This window comes from Bombyx mori, chromosome 11 (genome assembly GCF_030269925.1).
Source record: "Bombyx mori chromosome 11, ASM3026992v2".
Taxonomy (NCBI): Eukaryota; Metazoa; Arthropoda; class Insecta; order Lepidoptera; family Bombycidae; genus Bombyx; species Bombyx mori.
In genome coordinates this window covers 5,389,071-5,410,383 of record NC_085117.1, presented here as the reverse complement: position 1 = coordinate 5,410,383, position 21,313 = coordinate 5,389,071, and the positions used below count along the sequence as shown (strand labels likewise).

Here is a 21,313-nt window from a genome sequence, read left to right as displayed (position 1 = left end):
GGTGGGAGAGCCGTTGTAACTATACTAAGACCTTAGAACTTATGTCTCAAGGTGGGTGGCGCATTTACGTTGCAGATGTCTATGGGCTCCAGTAACCACTTAACACCAGGTGGGCTTTGAGCTCGTCCAACCATCTAAGCAATAAAATAATAATAATAAAAAGCTTGAGGAATGAGGTCACTTTTACGCTATCGAGAGCGGTAAATAACTCGCACTAAGCACACTAATGCTTTGAGCGAAGCAGACCTAATTTCTCAAGGGCATTAGAACCTTCGAATTTAGACTTAGAAGATGCGGTTAGACACTCAGCAGGCTGGTGCTATGAGCTGGGTCAGGCGTAGGGTGCCCTGGTCCTTGCTACCATGCTGGAGGGGTCGATTTCTAGACGCCGATGGTCTTTGGTATCTTCAACGACCCTTCAGTAGACGTTAGGCAAGACGACATCTAAGAAGCGGAACTAAATTAATACAATCTAAACTAAAACTAGATAAATAAAATTTCATTAATACGATCTATAATATATCTATAAAATTTCTTATTAAATTAAGACGAAAGTTTGTCAACTTTCTACTGGTTTTAGCGAAAATACTCGTCAAATGGAATGGACGTCGCATATTTTAAGGAGAGAGACGCTAAATGTGAGGCGACTCGGCTCGGGTGGGTACCACCACCCTGCCTATTTCTGCCGTGAAGCAGTAATGCGTTTCTGTTTGAAGGGTAGGGCAGCCGTTGTAACTATACTGAGATTTTAAAATTTATATCTCAAGGTGGGTGGCGCATTTACGTTGTAGATGTCTATGGGCTTCAATAACCACTTAACACCACGTGGGCTGTGAGCTCGTCCAAACATCTAAGCAATAAAAAAAATATAAAAAAATTGAAGCAAGACACCCGCAGTCGAGTGGTCAGTGGACATCAAACTGACGGTCCCTACAAATCAATCTATATATTAACTTTGTATCCCTTTTTACGGAAATTGCGCGGACGGAGGAGTATGAAATTTTCCACACTTATAGAGAATATAGAGAAGAAGTGCACAATGCTAATATTTTTTTTAAATAATGCATAAAAGATACATTAAATCAATAAAGAAAACATTACACACACTACATACCAGGTATTTGACGCACACACGCATGCATACTATTTATTGTCAAACTTTTGATCTTGACGTCTGTGGTCAAATTGAGAATAGATTAAATATTGTTTGTCTATGTTAATATTTTTTATAGTGTAGTCTTGGCGAAATTTGTGATTATAGAAGTATAAAATACAATCATAATGGCGTACAAACTTACAGTTCCAATTAATTATAGTCGAATTTCGACTACTGCGGGACCTCTAGTTTTATTAATTACACTAACTCAACCAGGTCGTATAAACAAATTATAATCGCCACTAAGACATTGCGAACGCGAAAGTAAAAGTAATGTTATCTTTGTTACGTACCGCTAACTGTTATAAGAATCGTTATATTTATGTAACTTTATTTACTTTCATGAGTTCGATACCGCGAATACTTCAGGGGAAGTGAGGTCTGCGATTTGTTAATTAAAAAAAAGTATATCTCTGTAACTAACTAAACTAGCTAAACACGCATCTGCCCCACCAGGACGTATGGTAACGCGGTTTACAACAATGTTTTTTTTGGAGTTTACTCCTTTAGAATCGATTTACATATATAGGCCCGGGGTATGAAAATTATGGGGACCAAAATCGTACTAGCATGTCACACGAAATGCGTTATGCGCATTTCGTGTGACATGCTAGTACATGCGCCGGCAGTCCGCCACAAAGCCTCGTACTGATCGCGCGTTTCTCTCATTATTGTATTTTCATATATTTGTTAGTCGTTTGTTTTGTGTCTCGTTAATTTGTTAATAATCTGTAGTGTATCGTGTTGTCGTAATATAGAACTATTTCTCGTATTGTTTCGTTTAATTTTTTATACCCAGTAAACTCCAGTCGTGCGTCGGAGCGGACACACACACTTTTTTTTATTGCATTGAAGGGTGGACGTGCTCACAGCCCACCTGGTGTTATAGGTATTTACAACGTAAATGCCGCCACCCACCTTGAGATATAAGTTCTAAGGTCTCAGTATAGTTACAACGGCTGCCTCGCCCTTCAAACCGAAACGCATTACTGCTTCACGGCAGAAATAGGCAGGGCGGTGGTGCTTACCAGTAATAAAGGCCCTCTTTTGAAGGACAATCGTCTGTAAGGTCGTCAATCTTCACGACCATTCAAATCTCGAATGTATTAACAAATATCTGAGGACAGCGTCGAAATAATTCATCGATATAGCCAGGCATACGATAAGCAGTGATGTACAAAGATACTTTAAATCTGGAATCTAGAATACAAAATGAGAAATATTTACTTTTAAATGAAGTATTTCAGATACCAGATGGAAATAACTTTCTGGAATGGTATCTGAAATACTAGATATAAAATATCTTTTGAATAATTTTTATAGATAAAATAAATATGGAAAAAAAATTTTTTTTAAATGAAAGTTTATTTTTTACATGTAAATCGCATTGATCGCGCAAACATGACACAAAATAATTTTACATTTTAAAAAAAAATTAATTAAAAATGACACGAATCAAGGGCACATCCGACATTTTGTAGAAAAAAAGAATTCCCATGCCATCTATCGATTTGGCACCAGACTTCAATGGTGCGCTAAGTAATATTTAGAACGACATCACAGGTCTATAGACTTTTTTTTTTTTTTTTTTTTTATTGCCTTTGTAGGCAGACGGGCATACGGCCCACCTGATGGTGAGTGGTTACCGTCGCCCATGGACTTCAGCAATGCCAGGGGCAGAGCCAAGCCGCTGCCTACCGCTTAATACTCTCCACAAGCCTCGTTTGAAGAAGGACATGTCATAGCGCTCGGGAAACACCGTGGAGGGGAGCTCATTCCATAGCCGGATGGTACGTGGCAAAAAAGATCTCTGGAAACGCACTGTGGATGACCGCAGTGGCTCCAGGTAGTATGGATGAACTCTACTCCGGTGGCGGGCGGTGCGATGGTAAAAACGAGATGCTGGTATCATCTCGAACAATTCCTCAGAGCACTCCCCATGGAACATACGGTACAAAATACAGAGGGAACCGAAGTCCCTCCGCAGACCCAGAGGCTCCAAACGATCCGAGAGAATGGGATTATCGACAATCCGAACGGCCCTCCTCTGTATGGAGTCAAATGGAAGACTACATTCACATTGAAAAGTATTGTCACCTAAGATGTTATAATATAGAATCAGTTATCTATTACTATATAAAAGTATTTTAGCAAGCATAGTATCTACAAAATACTAAAATAACACACAAAATGCATTTAAATACAAGATACAAAAAGAAATTTTTTAAAAGTTTTATAAATACTCATACCCACATGAAAATACGTAGGTATTTTGTATCTCGTCTCTATATTTTCTACTTACTCATTTTGGGAACTTCTAGCAAGAGTCTGGCGTCACACTACCTTACAAATCTAGCTCGTCTGATAGCTGCCGCTTTTGGACTGTCAGATCTCCAAAGGCTCCCGGACGGCGAATCTAGATAGGTCTACAGACCAACAGTTATCCTTCCTACCTTAAAACATCGGAATCGTCTTTCGGCTATGACATAAGAACAAGAAAGCTCTCATCGCGTACCCGACAAGATCTAACAACAAATTTAGATGTATTTAAAAATCTTAAAAAGCCGGATGCTGATTAAGGCACCGCAGCTTAAACATTTACGGTCGAATACTGAGTCATCTCGCTGCCTCACTCTGAGCACTTCCGATTCGGTTAACGAACAATTCTGACACATTTGGTTATGTGAACAATTACACAACAAGTGGTTTTACGCGCTTTCAGTAAGAAGATACCAAAACAAATTTCTAAACGCAATACACTTTAAAGGTTAAATTCGTTAATAACCATGAAACTTATGGGAAAGCGCAATTGAACTTTGGGCGTAGAACTCTCGGATGGATGTAGGTCGGATCTGTGTCTGTTTGTGCATGAGAAGAGCTCGAGATCAGTACAGAGCTTTAGAGGACTGTGTCTATAGTAGTATAGTATAAGACCCTCGGCTTGATGTAGGTCCGATCTGTGTTTTTTTTTATGATTGAGAGATTACTGGTGGCCCGGAGGCCTTTCCAGCTTCACCAGGACAGGTGGGCGAGCAAAGGCTCAGCCAGGACCCGATCTGTGTCTGTTTGTGCACGAGAAGAGCTCGAGATCAGTACAGAGCTTTAGAGGACTGTGTCTATAGTAGTATAGTATAAGACCCTCGGCTTGATGTAGGTCCGATCTGTGTTTTTTTTTTATGATTGAGAGATTACTGGTGGCCCGGAGGCCTTTCCAGCTTCACCAGGACAGGTGGGCGAGCAAAGGCTCAGCCAGGACCCGATCTGTGTCTGTTTGTGCACGAGAAGAGCTCGAGATCAGTACAGAGCTGCAGAGGACTGTGTCTATAGTAGTGTGGTATAGGACTAGAGGCTAGATGCAGGTCGGATCTGTGTCTATGTGTGCACTAGAAGGGCTCGGGATCAGTACAGATCTGCAGAGAATTGTGTCTGTAGTAGTGTAGTATAGGACTAGAGGCTAGATGTAGGGGGGCACGTCATTACGGATCCTCCTGATCCATTAACGGTGCTTTTAAGCACCACAAGCACCGGTCACTCGCCGGATCTTCTCAGTGGGTCGCGTTTCCGATCCGGTGGTAGATTCTGTAAAGCACTGCTCTTGCTAGAGTTAGTGTTAGCAACTCTCCGGTTTGAGCCCCGCGAGCTCACCTACAAACGTTAAGGCGAAGCTGAAATAGCCTCTCAAGGCTATCAGCATAGGTAGGGAAAAAATGTAGGTCGAGGCTGTGACTGTTTGTGCACGAGAAGGGCTCGGGATCAGTACAGAGCTGCAGAGAATTGTGTCTGTAGTAGTGTAGTATAGGACTCCTGTTTGGGATCAATATGAAACTGCAGAATGTTTATGAGTGTCTGTGAGCCAGTGTGAGCGAACTTTCACCGCGTGACCGACACAAGGCCGAGGGCGAGGCTCGCTTTCACTTCATCTCACTGACGAGACTGAGAAATTCTTCGGGTGACCACACAGTATGGACATAATTTTATATTCCTCAATTCTCCAGTTATTGTTAATTTAAGGTGTATTTAAAATGACCTTTGAATGGAACAGGGAGGAAGAGAATGAAAGCCTAAATCGGACGAAAGTGTTGTTGTTAGATTAGACGTAATTGTTGTTAGAATCAAGAAACCTTGTAAGCTTCTTCTTTACATAATTTATGTTAATAATATTGAAACAATTTTTTTATTTTTTTTTTATTGCTTTGATGGGTGGACGAGCTCACAGCCCACCTGGTGTTAAGTGGTTACTGGAACCCATCGACATCCACAACGTAAATGCGCCACCCACCTTGAGATACAAGTTCTAAGGTCTCAAGTATAGTTACAACGGCCGCCCCACCCTTTAAACCGAAACGCATTACTGCTTCACGGCAGAAATACGTAGGGTGGTAGTACCTACCCGTGCGGACTCACAAGATGTCCTACCAGTAATTACGAATTTTTTTGGTATTCGATTTTTATTACACGATGTTATTCCTTCACCGTGGAAGTCAATCGCGAACATTTGTTATGTACTTCATTAGAACAATTGGTACTTGCCAGTCAGCGGGATTCGAACACCGGTCCAGTCTATCCTTCAGGCCACGACAACTTCATTACTTGAAATAAAAATTGTCCACGGCCCATCAAAAATGGTGGCCCTACTACATCGTTGCGCAAGCCAAAATCTCCTCGCTAGTGGAATGTACATAAGTGGACTACATCATACCTGCACAAACTAAACGGGGACGAACTCTGAATAATATCCCACGATAATCTTTTAATTATATATTGTTACGCGCTGGGGTTCGGGATTAATAAAACTTCTTCTAACTATTTAACAGAACATTTACAGAGCACTTTACAATTCGTGACATCCCTACAACGCTTTTAGAGTCGATACGACATCCCTAGAATTATTGAGAACATTCCTGACAAGTCGAGTATTTTCGATATGCGTTTCCGCCGTTCAACGATAGATGGCGTTGCTCTTATCGGCATAACAATATTTGTGATTGACTAGAACAGTTCTCTACTGTTGTCTAGAAGAGAGGGATGACGGATACAGAAAATTTGAAGATTTTTGTTTAACTGTGAATAAATCACGCACGGTCATCCAGTCCCATACTTATATACGTTTGAACATAAGACCGATACGGCTGGTTCCATGGCATTCTTAAAATAATGACGTCAGCGTCGCTCATAAAGCAGCGTCGCTGGCACATTGGCTTGGCAGTTGGCTTGTGACACATTTATCTCTCTTCACGCGTGACGTCACAGCTAGCAGTTCGAATAGTTCCACTACTGACGTTATCACGTAAACCTGTCGTCCGTAAACCGACTTTACAGACAACAAATATTTTATTTATTTATTGTTTGTTTACTATGTATACAGGACAATTGTTACGTCAACTGCGTGTGTCCACGGGCGCGATCTCATCCTCGCCGTCTTTGGCCCCAAACAAATTCAGATCATGGATTCAACAAAGGTTTTTTCAACGAAAGTAAGCAGTCGAATAAGCCTGAGTGCGCCCCTGTGCGTTTTACAAGTGTAATAGAGAGCAAACCAAAAATTTGGTCACTCGAAACGATTGCAGCGTTGCGTAATAATTCAATGGGCTTATTAACGTGTTGGTGAACTTTTACTGAGCTTTTTGTAATGCGTAGTCTGGTGAACCTTTTTCCCTGCCTATTTATTGTTACCTAAGGGGATATTCTAGCTTCGTGCTGACGGGTAGGTGAGCTCACGGGCTCAACCTTACAGAATTTGCTAACGCTGCCCCTAGCAAGAGCAGTGCTTCGCAGAATCTACCACCGGATCGGAAACGCGACCCACTGAGGAGATCCGGCGAGAAACTCAGTGGGCTGTGTCTGTGGGTTAGTTCGCTCGTCGAACTCTTCAACATTATTATGGTTCTGTTGTCTAATACTATTATACTTCTATAATCACAGATTTCGCCAAGACTACACTATAGACAAATACTATTAATCTATTCTCAATTTGTTGACTTTAACAATAAACAAAAGAGTATATACATATTATGTATGCGTGTGTATGTCATGTACATGGTAGTGTGTAATGTTTTTTTATTGATTTAATGTTTTATTTATGCATAATTTAGAAAAAAAATTGCATTCTGCACTCTTTTCCTATATTCTCTATAAGTGCGGGAAATTTCATACACCTCCGTCCGCGCAAATTTCGTAAAAAGGAGTATAAAGTTTTTGCTTCACGTATTGACATATAGAAGATATGGTATATATTTATACATACATAAGTATGTATGTCAGTCTCTGATCCATATAACACAGGGAATCCTAATTTAAGGCAGCATGACCTTGCATGATTTGTTTCCAGTTATTTATTATTGTCATTATATTATTTGTAACATCTTTTTTTCTTCTTTTTTTATTGCTTAGATGCGTGGACGAGCTCACAGCCCACCTGGTGTTAAGTGGTTACTGGATATACAACGTAAATGGCCACCCACCTTGAGATATAAGTTCTAAAGTCTCAGTATACTATCCAGTCCAACCCATGTTAAAAAAAAAACTCAAATACTTCACAGTTTCCGTGGTCGCTGTCAACTGGGGCGTGCTTCGGCGATATTTTAATTAGAACCCGCGACAAACCAAGACACTTAATTCAAGCTCTTAAAAGTTAACTCAAATTTATATGGAAAGCTTGCCTACGTTTGCCGCTAGGGGCGCCGTTCCAACTCCATACAAATTTGAGTTAACTTTTACGCTATCGAGAACGTTAAAAAGCTCGCTCTAAGCACACTGATCTTTAGGCCTGCGTCTGCGTATCATAGCGCTAAGTGCTAAAGACAAAATGCGGGTGACGTCACTCAATCTCTGGGACCAGTTCGTTAATTTTCTCTTTACGAACAGGTTCCGATACTCGCCAACGAAAGTGAGTACATATTTGTGTATCGGCGTACGGATGTTGCAGTCCGAGTGTGTTTTTCATAATTTTTGAAGTGACAACTTCTTTAGCCGCGTTAAGCACTTATTGTTAGAGGATTTTTTTTGATCGCGTCACCGACTTGCGTAATAGCAGTAAAACTGTACATCAAGGGGCTTAATCCAAAATTCTTGTATTTTGGTAACCGCTAAAAATGTAATTGAAGAATTGTAATCTTTAAGTTTTTCTTTAAACATTTAGATAAGCGCTTTATTTATAAGAGACGGAAAGAGTACTTTGTCCTTTTCTAGACTAAAAGAGACTCTTCAATTTTATAAACTGATGGAATATATGTTCATAAGTCGATCTTTTTTTTTCTCCTATCTAAGCTGGTAGCTCTTAGAGGCTATGCCAGCCTTACCGAACGAGATGAGCTCACGCAGCTCAAACCGGAAGTGTTGCTAACACTGGCCCTAGCATGAGCAGTGCTTCGCAGAATCTACTGCCGGATCGGAAACGCGACCAACTGAGAAGTTCCGGCGACAATTTGAATGGGCTGTGTCTGTGGATTAATTTATTGAACGATGACCGGTGCTTGTGGTACCTAAAAGAACCGTTAGAGGATCGGGAGGATCCGAAATCACGTGAAAATCGATCGAACTTTGAAATTCCTCTTCTTAAAATTTTTAGTTAAGCTATTTCTAATATTCTCTCTATGCTATATTCAATTCAATAGGTGTGCGATATATAAAATGCGTTCTCAAAATTGTCTACGAGCTGAATCGATAGAACAAGTTTCAGTTTCCTTAACGATCGCTGCAAAAATATGTCGATTTTTAGGTCTAGGCTCTCAACCTGCGGGCAATTAATTATACGTTCCTAAAAAGACATTTTCAAATATGTCTTTTACGTGATAGTCACTGCAACATGTGTATGCGTGTCGGACTGTGTTAGATTTTTCTTTTAACTTCATCCATCTACTTACATCCATATTGATGTATTTATTTAGGAAATATTTTTAAAGAAAAGAGCTTATAAGTTCCGGCTCGCAGGAAACAACGATTTGCTTGGTGATGAAATTCCTACTTTTTGTTTAAGTATATATTAATGCAATTACTACTAGGTACTTTTAGTTGTAATCACTAAACTTGTTACCTCCGCGCGTCGTGTTCATAAGTGCTGAGGATCGTGACCTTTATGGAGTACATACGTAAAAGTTTTCTTGGGAAAATGGCTAGTGATGGGTACCCGCGTCCTTCCACAGCAGAATTTCAGAGGCGATTTAGTTCCTCTGGGCTACTGAAGTCCTAGTTCGGGTTAGTCGACCGACGACTTAGTGTGCACGGCGGGAAGACGTTAGATGCGAAAGGCGGAGGACCGCATTATGTGAAAGGCATTGGGGAAGGCCTATGTCCAGCAGTAAGCAGATAAAGGCTGATGATAATGATAATGATGATGACCGCCACCCGTTGCTCGGCGTTATATCTTTACGGCCGGGTAGGTGGCATACCGACGCCAACCCTCCTCTTTTCTCATCCGGGCTTGGGACCGGCAATGGCATAGTTACTTGTTACCAAAGAGCGGTATCTCCAAATACAAACATATCATTACAAAGGAAATAATCGTTTATTATATAGAAAGTTTGTCATTTTTTACAGAGCTCCCTTGGCTGATACCGACTCCAAAAATTTCAATAATTGTAACTACATTGCGTTATAATTTTATTAAGCTACCTAGGCGGCAATGAAAATTTCGGGAATTAACGAAGTGACACAACATTACTATTTAAAAATGTAATTATTGCTTTTCGAAGTATTCTCCGCGAAATTTGACACATTTTTCCATACGATGGAACCAATCATTGAAGCAACCATTCCATTCGGAAGTTGGGGTCTCCAAAATGGCCGTTTTGTAGGCGTCCACAGCTTCTTCAGGTGATGAAAATCTCTGTCCACGCAATTTATTCTTTATTTTAGGGAAAGTATAGAAATCATTAGGGCTTAGGTCGGGGCTGTACGGCGGATGGTCTAATAATTCTATGTTTTCTCGCTCTAAAAACTCTTTTGTTCTGTGCGCGGTGTGAGAACTCGCATTGTCGTGATGGAGGATGATGCGGCGGTTGCAGTTCTCTTTACGGAGTTCAGAAACGACCTGTGGCAAACAAATGCTAGCATACCATTCTGCATTAACTGTTCTTTGTCCCTCAAGAGGAATAGTCGTAACATGGCCGGTTTTGGAGACAAACGTGGCCACCATTTTTTTTGCAACACTCCGTGAACGAACAATTTTTGTTGGCTTTAACTCATTTTCGAACACCCAAACTCGTGACTGGTTTTTTGTTTCGGCTTCGTACGCGTATATCCAGGATTCGTCACCTGATACAATGTTGTATACAGCATTTGAGGATCCTGCGTGGAATCTTTCGAGAGTTCTGACGCACCAAGTAACGCGAGCCGCTTTTTTCTCTTCACAGAGCGAATGCGGTATCCATCGGGAAAACAACTTTTTTACCCCTAATTGTTCATGCAAGATTATTTGTATTTGACTCATGCCAATGTCTAAAGTTGCCTGAATTTCGCGGAATATAACATGTCGATCTTCCTCAATCAGCTTACGCACAGCATCAACGTTTTCTTGGGTGACTGCAGTTTTTGGACGACCTTGACGGGGATCAACACTGAGCTTGACACGTCCACGTTGAAACTCAGCAAACCAGCGATAAATTGTGGTTTTGGGCCCCATCCAAAAAATCCATCATTCATCACCAAATGCAGAAATCATCCGGTCAACACACTGTTTTTGTGTTAAACCACTTCGAAAGTCATAATAAATCATCGCTCTTGAATTTTCTCGAGTTAATTCCATTTTCTCAACGACTAAACAAGTTTGACAAAACCTCGTGACAAGACCGAGAATCTTTTTTTAAATAAATAAATGGTATTCGATTTTTAAAACCAAGGAGTTTTCAATTAAACAGATTTTAATATGACAGGAACAGTGGAAATATTCCATTCCCGATACTTTTAGTGCAGCCCTCGTATAGAGGAATGCGCAATTCTTTTTTTACTTTCAAGCGCTATGAATTTGTTTTTGAATAACTAGTTTTTAATTGAATTTTTGAATGAGAACGCTCGTGAAGTGTAACGCCATCTATTATCAAATAACGGAAACACATATCGAAACGACTCGCCTTATCGGGAATGTTCTCTATAATTGTAGAGTTTCGTGTAGACTATAAAAGCGTTGCAGAGATGACACGAAGGCAGTTAGTAAGCGGTTCTACTCGAAGCGAAACAGTGAACGGATCACCTGAAGCGAAGCGGAAGAAGTCAAATAGAATTGTAATTTGTACTTCGGTGAAAGATTTATTTATCCCGAACCCCAGCGCGTAACAATATCTCATTCATTTCTCTATACTTCTAAGGAGTATTAACTGATTAAATTTTATGGGATTGACGCGTGCTAACTTAAGATGTGTTGATTGCGTAAAATTACGTGCATTATAGTACATATTAGGTGCAAATATATTGTTTTGTTTAGGAGCGAGGGATTTCGAATGGCGCTCAACCTTTTGGGGTACACCATCAGTATGGGGACCAGGGAGGACTGCGAACATTCAACAAGTAAATTTTGATGACAATTAAATATAAATTGAACCACCACAATGACCCCGGCTTTTGTTTATTTAAATTTAAGTTTAACCTAGCTTGCGTGCGTAACTCAGATCGTGCTAATAGTATAGTAGTGCTGATGTCCGTGGTCCGGTCTCGCTGTGAGCTAATAAGTTATATTAAACTTTAAATGTCAACAGGTGGAGTGTGTAAGCGGTCGGTGTCTTACGCCCCAGTGGACGGGGTGGTCCAACCCTTAATCAAGGCCACGGCTCGAGGGGTAGCGGAGCGGGGAGCGATTTTTAAATAAATCGCCATTTTGTAAAAGCAAAAAAAACTGTATTTTATAATCGTAATGTCATATAGCTTTTAAGATGATGGCGTATACCGTATGAGCAGCATAAAAAAGTGCAATTATTGCCTTGACAAAATAAAAATATCGTGCCTGTTCACCTTGGAAGCGTGAAAGAAGTGAAACTTCTTTTGCCGTGTGTAATATTGAGATTTGCTTTATTTTTCACCCTGAAACCAAAGTTTCTCTTGTTATAAGAAATGCTGTGTATAAGAGAAACGACCTCTTCATCATTTATCTGTAGAAAAATAAATATGTATATATTTTTTAAATCTTTCACTAAAAATAAAATATAAGATAGTTGATATGTTACTGCCTACTGGAGCAATGAGAAACTAATAACAAGGCATCTAGCGGTCGACGCCCGTAAATAGAATATGTGTAAGAGAAACGACCCAGCTCACTTCCTCCCTCTCTCCACGGTCGAGTGGTTCGCGAGCCACTCTGTCTATTTTCTCACTCTCGGTCTTCCTAAATTCTATTTTTTCTCTGTAGCCGTAACGAATCTGTCGCGACTTAAATTTTACTCTCAACGCACTTAAAGAAGTTTCACTACAAAATGTAACCTGTGACATGACAATACCGCTTCTATCAATGGTATGCAACATTTGATAAATAATTATTATTTCTTATACGAACAAAGTACGACATCTCTGAAAAGGCGTTCGGATTGATAAATAAGCACTGAAGTAGGAAACCTATCTATGTAAATAAGTCTTAAAAGTGTCCAAGTCATGACAGTCCAAGACAAATATTTTGAAGTTACCAATAAGGTTCAATTTTTTTTAAAGATTTTATGGCCTGGTAAGGAGACCATTACGCCAAGCCATAGTCAAGGCCCGTTGCTATACGTGAAGCAAAAACTTTGTACCCATTTTTACGAAAATAGCGCGGACGGAGGAGTATGACATTTCTCACACTTATAGAAATTATAGAGAATGAGTGCAGAATGCATTTTTTTTTTTAATTATGCACATAAATTACATTAAATCAACAAAAATAAACATTACAGACACTACCATGTATTTGACACACACGCGCATGCATACTCTTTGTTTATTGTCAAACTCTTGTTATTGTTAAAGTCTGTGGTCAAATTGAGAATAGATTAATATTGTTTGTCTTTATCACTGTCTTTGTTAACATATTTGTCTATAGTGTAGTCTTGGCGAAATCTGTCATTATAGAAGATTAATAGTCTTTGACAATAGAGCCATGATAATGTTCAAACTTATTTATTTCAATTAATTATAGTCGAAATTCGACTACCAGGGGAACACTAGTACATGTATTATAACGACTGCCTCAACGTTGGAACCGGAAGACACGACGGCATCGCGGCAGAAATAAGCTAGCCGTTTGCTCTCACCCACGCAAGCACATAATATGCTTTAATTATCAGTAGATCTGGTTGGTGATCGCTGGTACAATAATAAGAGCGCTGGTGACGCCCTCACTCCCCTCACCTCCCCCTCAAGAGGATACAGGGGCGCTATTCCAACCGACAAAATGATGGCTATCAGGGATGCAGTAACTGCAGCCGGGTCGTGTGCCCTTCATCTAAAGAAGATTAAATCAGTTTCGAACCGAACAAACGCTCCTCTCGTGACTGTGAACGCTGTTCCATGTTCATTGAAGCGCGTATCGACGCGGCCCCAGAAATAAACTCTAACAGTTCACCGCGGAGCTTCCTTCTGTACACGTACCGATTACTGCGATTTTAGACGAATTCAGAACTGTTTTTTCACTAAAAAGTCATTTTAAATTACTGCTCTTCAATCAAAGAACTTGTCTCCGAAGATGCAGCTCAGCAATCGCTCCCCGGAAGACGTGGAACCTGACGTGCCGCGCTCCCGACCAGGGTCCAGGCGAAACTCTGCGTCTTCAAGAAGAAGCAGCATCAGGGATGTCAAGCCTCCTACACCCGCCCCGCACTCGCTGAGCTCAACGCCGAAGCACGGTGCCCGGACTCACCCTCTAGACTTCACCCTTACGGGCAAGCAGATAACCAGACGGTAACTGAAGTTGTCACACCTCGATTCAAGCGGCTATAACTGCGCACTTGCTCTGTGGTTAAAGTTCTGTGAATGTAACATAAAAACCAGCTTCTTCATCATCATCGTCGCTACGGTTTCCTCAATGCTGAGGGTCGTGACCACATCCTCGGAACAAGAGTTCATTTGTGGAGGACTCTACATCATGTGTTCCTGTCTGCCACTGAGTGTAGATCATCTTGGACTGTGATATAAGAGAGTAGTGCGGATCTGGTCAATCCAACGTATCGGGCCTCTACTACGTGATCTTTTTCTGTCCACTTTGCCAATCACCATTAGCTTCTCCAAGTTGCCGTCATTCTTTCTGGCACTGTGGCCAAAGAATTTCAGAACTCTACGAAGGCAGATGATAGATCGGCGCCAAGATGCTTAAATCTTTCTTATCTTTCTGGTTTATCTTTCACATCCAACGCCTCCCTCTCAAAAACGCATCAAATAAGAACCGATGGAATATACAATTGATGATCTCCAAACGCCAATTTTGATTATCTGACTGCCGATTTCAGGAGCGACCGAGCCAATTCCCTGCCAGGATCGTACCTCTGTCGTCCTGCCAACGAGCCGGCCAGACCAAAGAGAATATTCGAGTCACAAAAGACGAGACCGGTGGTCACCAAAAGACATGAGACCTCGGTAGAAGACGACATGTCACTGGACTATTCGCAGGTGAGATGATTTTTTTTGAAGTCGTCACGACCTAATGAATAAAACGCCTGGTGCGTTTGTATCAAACGACCAGACTGTATCGGGATGCGAATCCCGCAGGCAGCTACCAATTGTTCTAATGAAATACGTACTCGACAAATGCTCAACAGATTGGGTGCAACCTTAGATGAATAACGGTCAATAATTTAGACGGACTTTCGTCATCAAAATACATTTTGCAAATCAACGCCCAGATTTCAGATTGCGAAGATCCATCATTAAAATACGGAAGATTCAGGGCTTTGGCGACGTCAACGCCCAGGCCGAGACTCTGCCAGAATACGCGGAGTGTCTCCTTGCAGAACCAGATGCACGTCCAGAGAACGGAGAGGAAGAACAGACTTGTTGAATCGAAGAAAAGTCAAGTGAGCACCACCTCGCGCGGCAGGGACCTCTCGTGCGATAATACTCTCACCTCCAGCTACTACAGGTAAGACAATGAACATGCAGTGAGGGTGTCGTATTTTCTCCTTGCATCGATAATTCTCAATGCTGAGGTTCGTGGCTTCGTGAGGCTTTCTTGGGCAAAATACAAATGGTGGGGTCCCGCGTCCTTCCACGGCAGTGCTCTTGGAAGATATTTAGTTCTTGGAGGCCGCTGAAGCCTTAAGTCCGGCTCATTAACCGCCGCCAGATACTCAGCGATGATTGTTTTATGGTGGAATGGTCGAACTCCAGCTCAACCCTTATGATATGTCGCATATAACCACAATGTTGTCATGTTTGGCAATAGAGCGACATTCTCGTTTATGCATACAGGCTCTGGTAAGAAATAACATATAGAATGAGCTGTACATCAACATAATTCGCACATACGGTGCGATAACGTCACTTATGCAAATTATTAATTTTTCATGAGAAACGTTGAAAAATTCAACATCTATACATACATATAAATAAAATTGGAGTGTCTGTTTGTAATATTGAAATAGCCGCTTTTTACTACATGCATATGAATATATATACGGTACGGTACATACACCAAAGTAACATTTTTTACAATTTTTGTCTGTCTGTTTGTTCCGTCTAATCTCTGGAACGACTGGACCGATTTTGACGGGACTTCCACTGACAAGTAACTGATGATATAAGGAGTAACTTAGGCTAATTTTTTTTAACTTGCTTAACCCCGCGGCATCACCCGCGGTACGACAATAGCCGCGGGTAAAATCGCGAGACTCAGCTATCAAGGATAAAATTTAATGTTTCCAAAGCGAAGCGAGGGCGGGTCGCTAGTAATTAATATTTCTAGACCTCTGTACATATTTCTTAACACACAGAAATAACTAATCTTAAGATCTTGTTTACCTTGGATTTTCATCTTCACGTAAACATGATCTTTTTTCTTTTCTTTTTTTATTGCTTATGTGGGTGGACGATCTCACAGCCCACCTGGTGTTAAGTGGTTAATGGAGCCCATAGACATCTACAATGTAAATGCGCTACCCACCTTGAGATATAAGTTCTAAGGTCTCAGTATAGTTACATATCCCAGTTAATAGATATTTCAAGTAACCCGTGACGTCGCTGCGTCGTTGTATATTGGTGCGCGATCTATTAAGCGAGCACATTGTTCGTTTTGGCCACAAATGACGTCACGCGTGCGGCGACGTCCCATCTCCGGTTGTAGCAGGTGCGAAGCGGAGCTCGGCTACTCGTCAGTGTCGCCGGAGTACTCAGGGCTGTCGTCCGCGGACCACTCCCCGGGAGCCGGCGCGCCCACGGACACGTCACCCCGGACCCAAGACCTGCAGCTCTCCAGGTAAACCCTCGATTATCAGCATTACGAGAATCGTGGCAGTGGTAATAGGAATTTACTGGTGGTAGGGCCTCTTGCGAGTCCGCGTGGGTAGGTACCACCACCCTGCCTGCATACGACGGCTGCGCCACCCTTGAAACCGAAACGCATTACTGCTTCACGGCAGAAATAGGCAGGGTGGTGGTACCTACCTGTGCGGACTCACAAGAGGTCCTACCACCTCAACCCAAAAAAATATATACGTGTTTTGTTTGCGCCGTCCGTTCAGTTGTTGCGTCAGCACTTGGCAGGACAGCAGCGAGACGGACGACACCAAGGTCGAAGAGTGCAGGGACCGAAGCGGAGAGTGGGAGAGCTTCTGGGCCAAGTACAACGGCTCTATGTCCAGAGTGTCACTGCAGGAGTATTACGACCAGTGCCCGACGCCTTACCGCACGGGGACTTTGGACCCGGCCGATCTTGGTGAGATGACGTATCGAAGGATGAAAGGTTGTTTGGTTTGAGCGACATTTCGATTAATACGCGACGTTTATTTTTGTAATTAAAGGCCCGGGTTTATTTGGTATCAGCATCAACAGTGTGCTTAGGGCTTGTACACAAAACTGCGATGCGACGTCGCTTCGTAAAAATCTACGAGCTCCCACGACGCATCACAAGAACTTGCGAATTGATTCGCATCGCGCATTCCTGCGATGTTAAAGGGTTGTGGAATCGAACGTCAATTGTGGAAGGGAAACGCCTTGCCGTCCGAAATCGCATTGCAGCAATCCGTGTTGCAGTTATGTGTGTTGCGAATTCGCATCGCAGTTTTGTGTACAAAGCCTGTGCGAGTTTTTAACGTTCTCGATAGCGTAAAAATTAACTCAAATTTGTATGGAGTTGGAACAGCGCCCCTAGCGGCAAACGTAGGAAAACTTTCCAACTCCATATAAAGTTAACTTTTACGCTGTCGAAAAAGTTAAAAAAACTCGCACTAAGCCTAAGCCCACAGTTCGATTTTTTTAATTGAACTTTAATTAATTTGACCTCATTCGAATAGCTGAAGAACTTTTGTTTGTTATGATATTTTTTCCAAATCCTTAAACTTTAAATGGCTCTGCTGTAAACTTGCAAAAATGTCGCTTGAACCAAACAGCCTTTCAGCCCTCGTTAAAAATTCTGGCGGTTTATTGTAGTCACTTCAGTCACCGTTCTCACTCGGCGGTATCTGACGCTGAGCTTTTGTAAGCCATGCCTCATCGTGGTTGATGAGAGACATTCGCAACCAGAAGCACTGCGATGGTCAGTCAATCCAGAATCGGGTGATTGCTAGAGACTAGAGCTCATTGTTGGGAATTCCTTTTCCTTATTACTTCCTCAATCCACAATCCACGCCATCTATTGACGCTCCAAGAAAAACTGCGCGTGTACAAACGAAGCAACGAAGCGTGCGGTAAAACAAATAGTTGTGGCTACTGCTGATCAATCAGCACATAAAACTCTCGTCAGCGAGAAAATTCAAAAGTGCATCATCAAACTTCGGAGTGAGTCAATAAGTCTATCCTTTTCTCAGTCCCAAATAAATTTAAACACAAAACACCTTTTTTTTTTCCTACCCATGCTAATAGCCTTGAGAGGCTATTTCAGCTTCGCCCTAACTTGTAAGTGAGCTCACGGGGCTCAAACTGGAGTGTTGCTAACACTGGCCCTAGCAAAGGGCAGTGCTTCGCAGAATCTACCACCGGATCGGAAACGCGACTCACTGAGAAGATCCGGCGAGAAACTCCCGGTACCACCGCTCTGCCCATTTCTGCAGTGAAGCAGTAATGCGTTTCGGTTTGAAGGGCGGTTCAGCCATTGTACTGTTAAAATGGAGACCTTAGTACTCATGTCTCAAGTTGTTGAGTCTCGTTTAAGTGGCATTGAGCCAAAGCAGATAGTTTTCTTTAAAAAAACCCAGACATAACCAAGATATGTGACATTAATGAAATTGCTTAATCATTATATATAATAAAATCATCATAATAATTGTAAAGAAAAAGACATTTTATTTCAAGGTCTCAAAAATCAAACTAGAAAAATTATAATTTTCGTAATTCGTTTCAGATACATCTCCAGAGTTTCATGTTCGATCGCCGAGCAAAGTAAAAGAATTGAACAACATCATTCGTAGCGAAGGCTTACATCTGACTCCGAGGGAGACGCAAAGCATGATCAAATGTGCCCACGTTCTCAGCAACGTCCTCACTAACGCCATAGAAAGGCATTCCAGGCAAAGTAGCCAGAGCGAACTTCGAAACGAAATAAAAATCGATTCTGAATGTGAAATAAAAAAGAAGTCACTGAAGCTTGATCTCAGGGAAACCGTAGCGCCTTCACGAGCGAACGAAGACGGCTGGAGCGTGACTGCGGCAACACAAACGGACATATCGCTACCCAACACGAAAAGCGCTCCGAGAATCTTCGAGAACATTCTGAGGCAGCTGTCGAAAACTACGATCGCCGATAGCGCGGCGACAGACAAGAAATCCACTGAAAAAGTTGACGTTGCAACGGCAGAGAGAGAAGTCGGGAAAACTGATGAAGAAGTCGAAGTTAATGTTTCTGGGAATAACTCAAATGGTCTAGTTTAAGTTTGTTTAATGTTAAATGTTACATTAAAACATGAATGTACCATTTAAAAGTTAAATGTTACTGGAAAAAATGAAATTTGATGTATATAGTGACATTCATTACCTACCTAATGGCTGGTGTCCTAAGGGACGATATCAGCTACTTATAAGACCAGTAGATGAGCTCACGGGCTCTATCTGAGAGAATTGCTAACACTGGCCCTGGCAAGAGAAGTGCTTCGCTGAATCTACCGCCGGATTGGAGATGCGATCCACTGAGAAGATCCGGCGAGAAACTCATTGGATTGTTTATGTGAAAGCCAGGATATGCAATAAGATTTTCTCACGTATACTGTCGGAAATAAGGACCGTAAATCAAACTTAACATTGTGTTCAATGAGGATGGATGTAAATTGAGATGATGAAGTCATTTCGTTTTCAATTTATCGGTACACCGCGTGTAATTAGTTTCCAAAATATTCTTTTCCACCTGATGGATGTCTAGAAGAGATCGCTCTTAGCGATCAGACCGCCAATTGTACTTTTTTTGTATTTCATGTTTCGCATTGTTTCTTTTGTTGGTGCACAATAAAGAATACTAGTGGGAAAAACTCTTTATAAATTTTTACCACGGCGGTGCGCTGGTTCAATATTTTTGAAGGAAGTTTTGCGGGGGCGAGTATCGCTAAAGATGCACAAAAAGAGGGGAAGGCCGAGGTTAGGCTATGAGGAGTAGACGTACCTGCCAACCCGTCGCTAGCTTCTTCCAGGCTGCAGAATTCGACGCCACTGCTGGACGACGCGTAATGGCGGCGACTTGACACGGCACTCTTCTAAATTATTGTCTATAAAACTTGTATATCACTCGCGCAAAGACGAATATGGTCGTCAGTAAGAGTTCGTATAATAGAGATCAATATGAGTCCATGAAAATATTTATGTGAAAAAATAAGCGGCGTGTGCGTGTACAGCGCGTGCGGTGCGGTCGGCGATAGTCTTTTTTATTTTTGACTTTTGCTTCTTATGTTTCTTTTTTATAAGTGGCCATGCGAGAGGTTTTATGTCTACTCTCATTAAAAAAGAACCAAATACTCTCTCTCTCTCTTTCTCTCCCTCTAAAAAGTTTTACATAAAAAAAGGTTTTTCTTTACATTTTTTAAAGATAATTAAGAAAAAACAACTCAACAGTCAGTGGCCCATTGGATCACTAGAAGGCTGCAACCACGACCGCTCTGGTCTAGAGTCGATGAAAATGAACAGGACTATTGTCTCACGTATCCGCTACATGCGCTTTTTGTCAATCTAGCTATTATCAAGAAGTTAAGCGATAAAATCCGTAGACTCCTTAACATAGCGCCGCTGCTACAGAAATGGTTTTAACTCTCTGAGAGCCAACCGTCGATAAATCGACTCTCTATTAATTGCGTATGAAGTGAGGAGCATCGGAATACCAACTATTGCGGAGTTTGGTATTAGGTATCGACTTGTCCGGACGTGCCTTAGCGCGCGCGTGAATAACGTTTTTAATAAGTTAATAATATTTTTAAATATCAAATATCAGTATCATTAATAGCAGCATTGGTTTTTGGTTTTATTTAAGTATTTCTTGATAAGGATCTTTGTTCAAGAATCCTTTAGCAATTAATGTAAAATATATAAAAATAAGCTCAACACATAAAAAGGTTTATTTTAGAATAACCACAATAAATAAATTATGTACTTGTTCTAAATATCTTCCATTACAAGCATTAGACCTAACTAATGTTCCAGTCGAAACGCCTACCAGTCTACAAAATGAATCCACTACCGGCTCGGAATCTCTGAGAAGATCCGGCGAGAAACTCAGCGAGCTGATGTTTAGGTTAGGTTGCACGACGAACTATGCTGAGTTCCACGAGTACGGTTACCGGGTTAACCTACTAAGTGTATAAACTAAGCTAATATTTCTGTTCTTCAAACCTTGATTCTACACTTACGCCATTTCGGCAATGATTGTGAATGTATTTAATAATTTAACTAATATTAACTAATTGTATTTATAAATTAAGTAAGGAAATTATATCAATTAATGTATGATCAAATTGTTTCTATAATGCAATTTAAATTTTAATTAACTTTTCAATTAAGCTATATCTGTATTTGTTTGTGAAAATATTGTAATTTAATTGTTAATTATTTTTGTATGGAATAAAAAAAGCTTTATTATTA

At 41.2% G+C, this 21,313-nt stretch overlaps 2 protein-coding genes across 2 annotated transcripts in view; one reads left to right on the top strand and one right to left on the bottom strand.

Annotated features, from left to right (window-relative positions):
• The window catches only part of LOC101740315 (uncharacterized), a 46,824-nt gene extending 26,736 nt beyond the window's left edge, over positions 1-20,088 (bottom strand). Inside the window, exon 1 of the mRNA XM_062671034.1 lies at positions 19,848-20,088. The gene's annotated coding sequence lies outside the window, so the exon portion shown is untranslated. The remainder of the gene's footprint in view (positions 1-19,847) is intronic.
• LOC105841339 (uncharacterized) lies at positions 13,176-21,313 on the top strand. The gene is made up of 6 exons (XM_012688671.4): positions 13,176-14,011; positions 14,557-14,716; positions 14,950-15,185; positions 16,386-16,517; positions 16,783-16,976; positions 18,600-21,313. The coding sequence occupies exons 1-6, from the start codon at positions 13,797-13,799 to the stop codon at positions 19,124-19,126; spliced, it is 1,464 nt and encodes a 487-aa protein (XP_012544125.1). The 5' UTR covers positions 13,176-13,796; the 3' UTR covers positions 19,127-21,313.

Coding starts and splice junctions, on each gene's coding strand:
- LOC105841339 (XM_012688671.4), top strand. CDS start 13,797: ATGCAGCTCAGCAATCGCTCCCCGGAAGACGTGGAACCTGACGTGCCG. Junction 14,717..14,949: donor TGTCACTGGACTATTCGCAG/GTGAGATGATTT, acceptor ATCAACGCCCAG/ATTTCAGATTGCGAAGATCC. Junction 16,518..16,782: donor CAAGACCTGCAGCTCTCCAG/GTAAACCCTCGA, acceptor CCGTCCGTTCAG/TTGTTGCGTCAGCACTTGGC.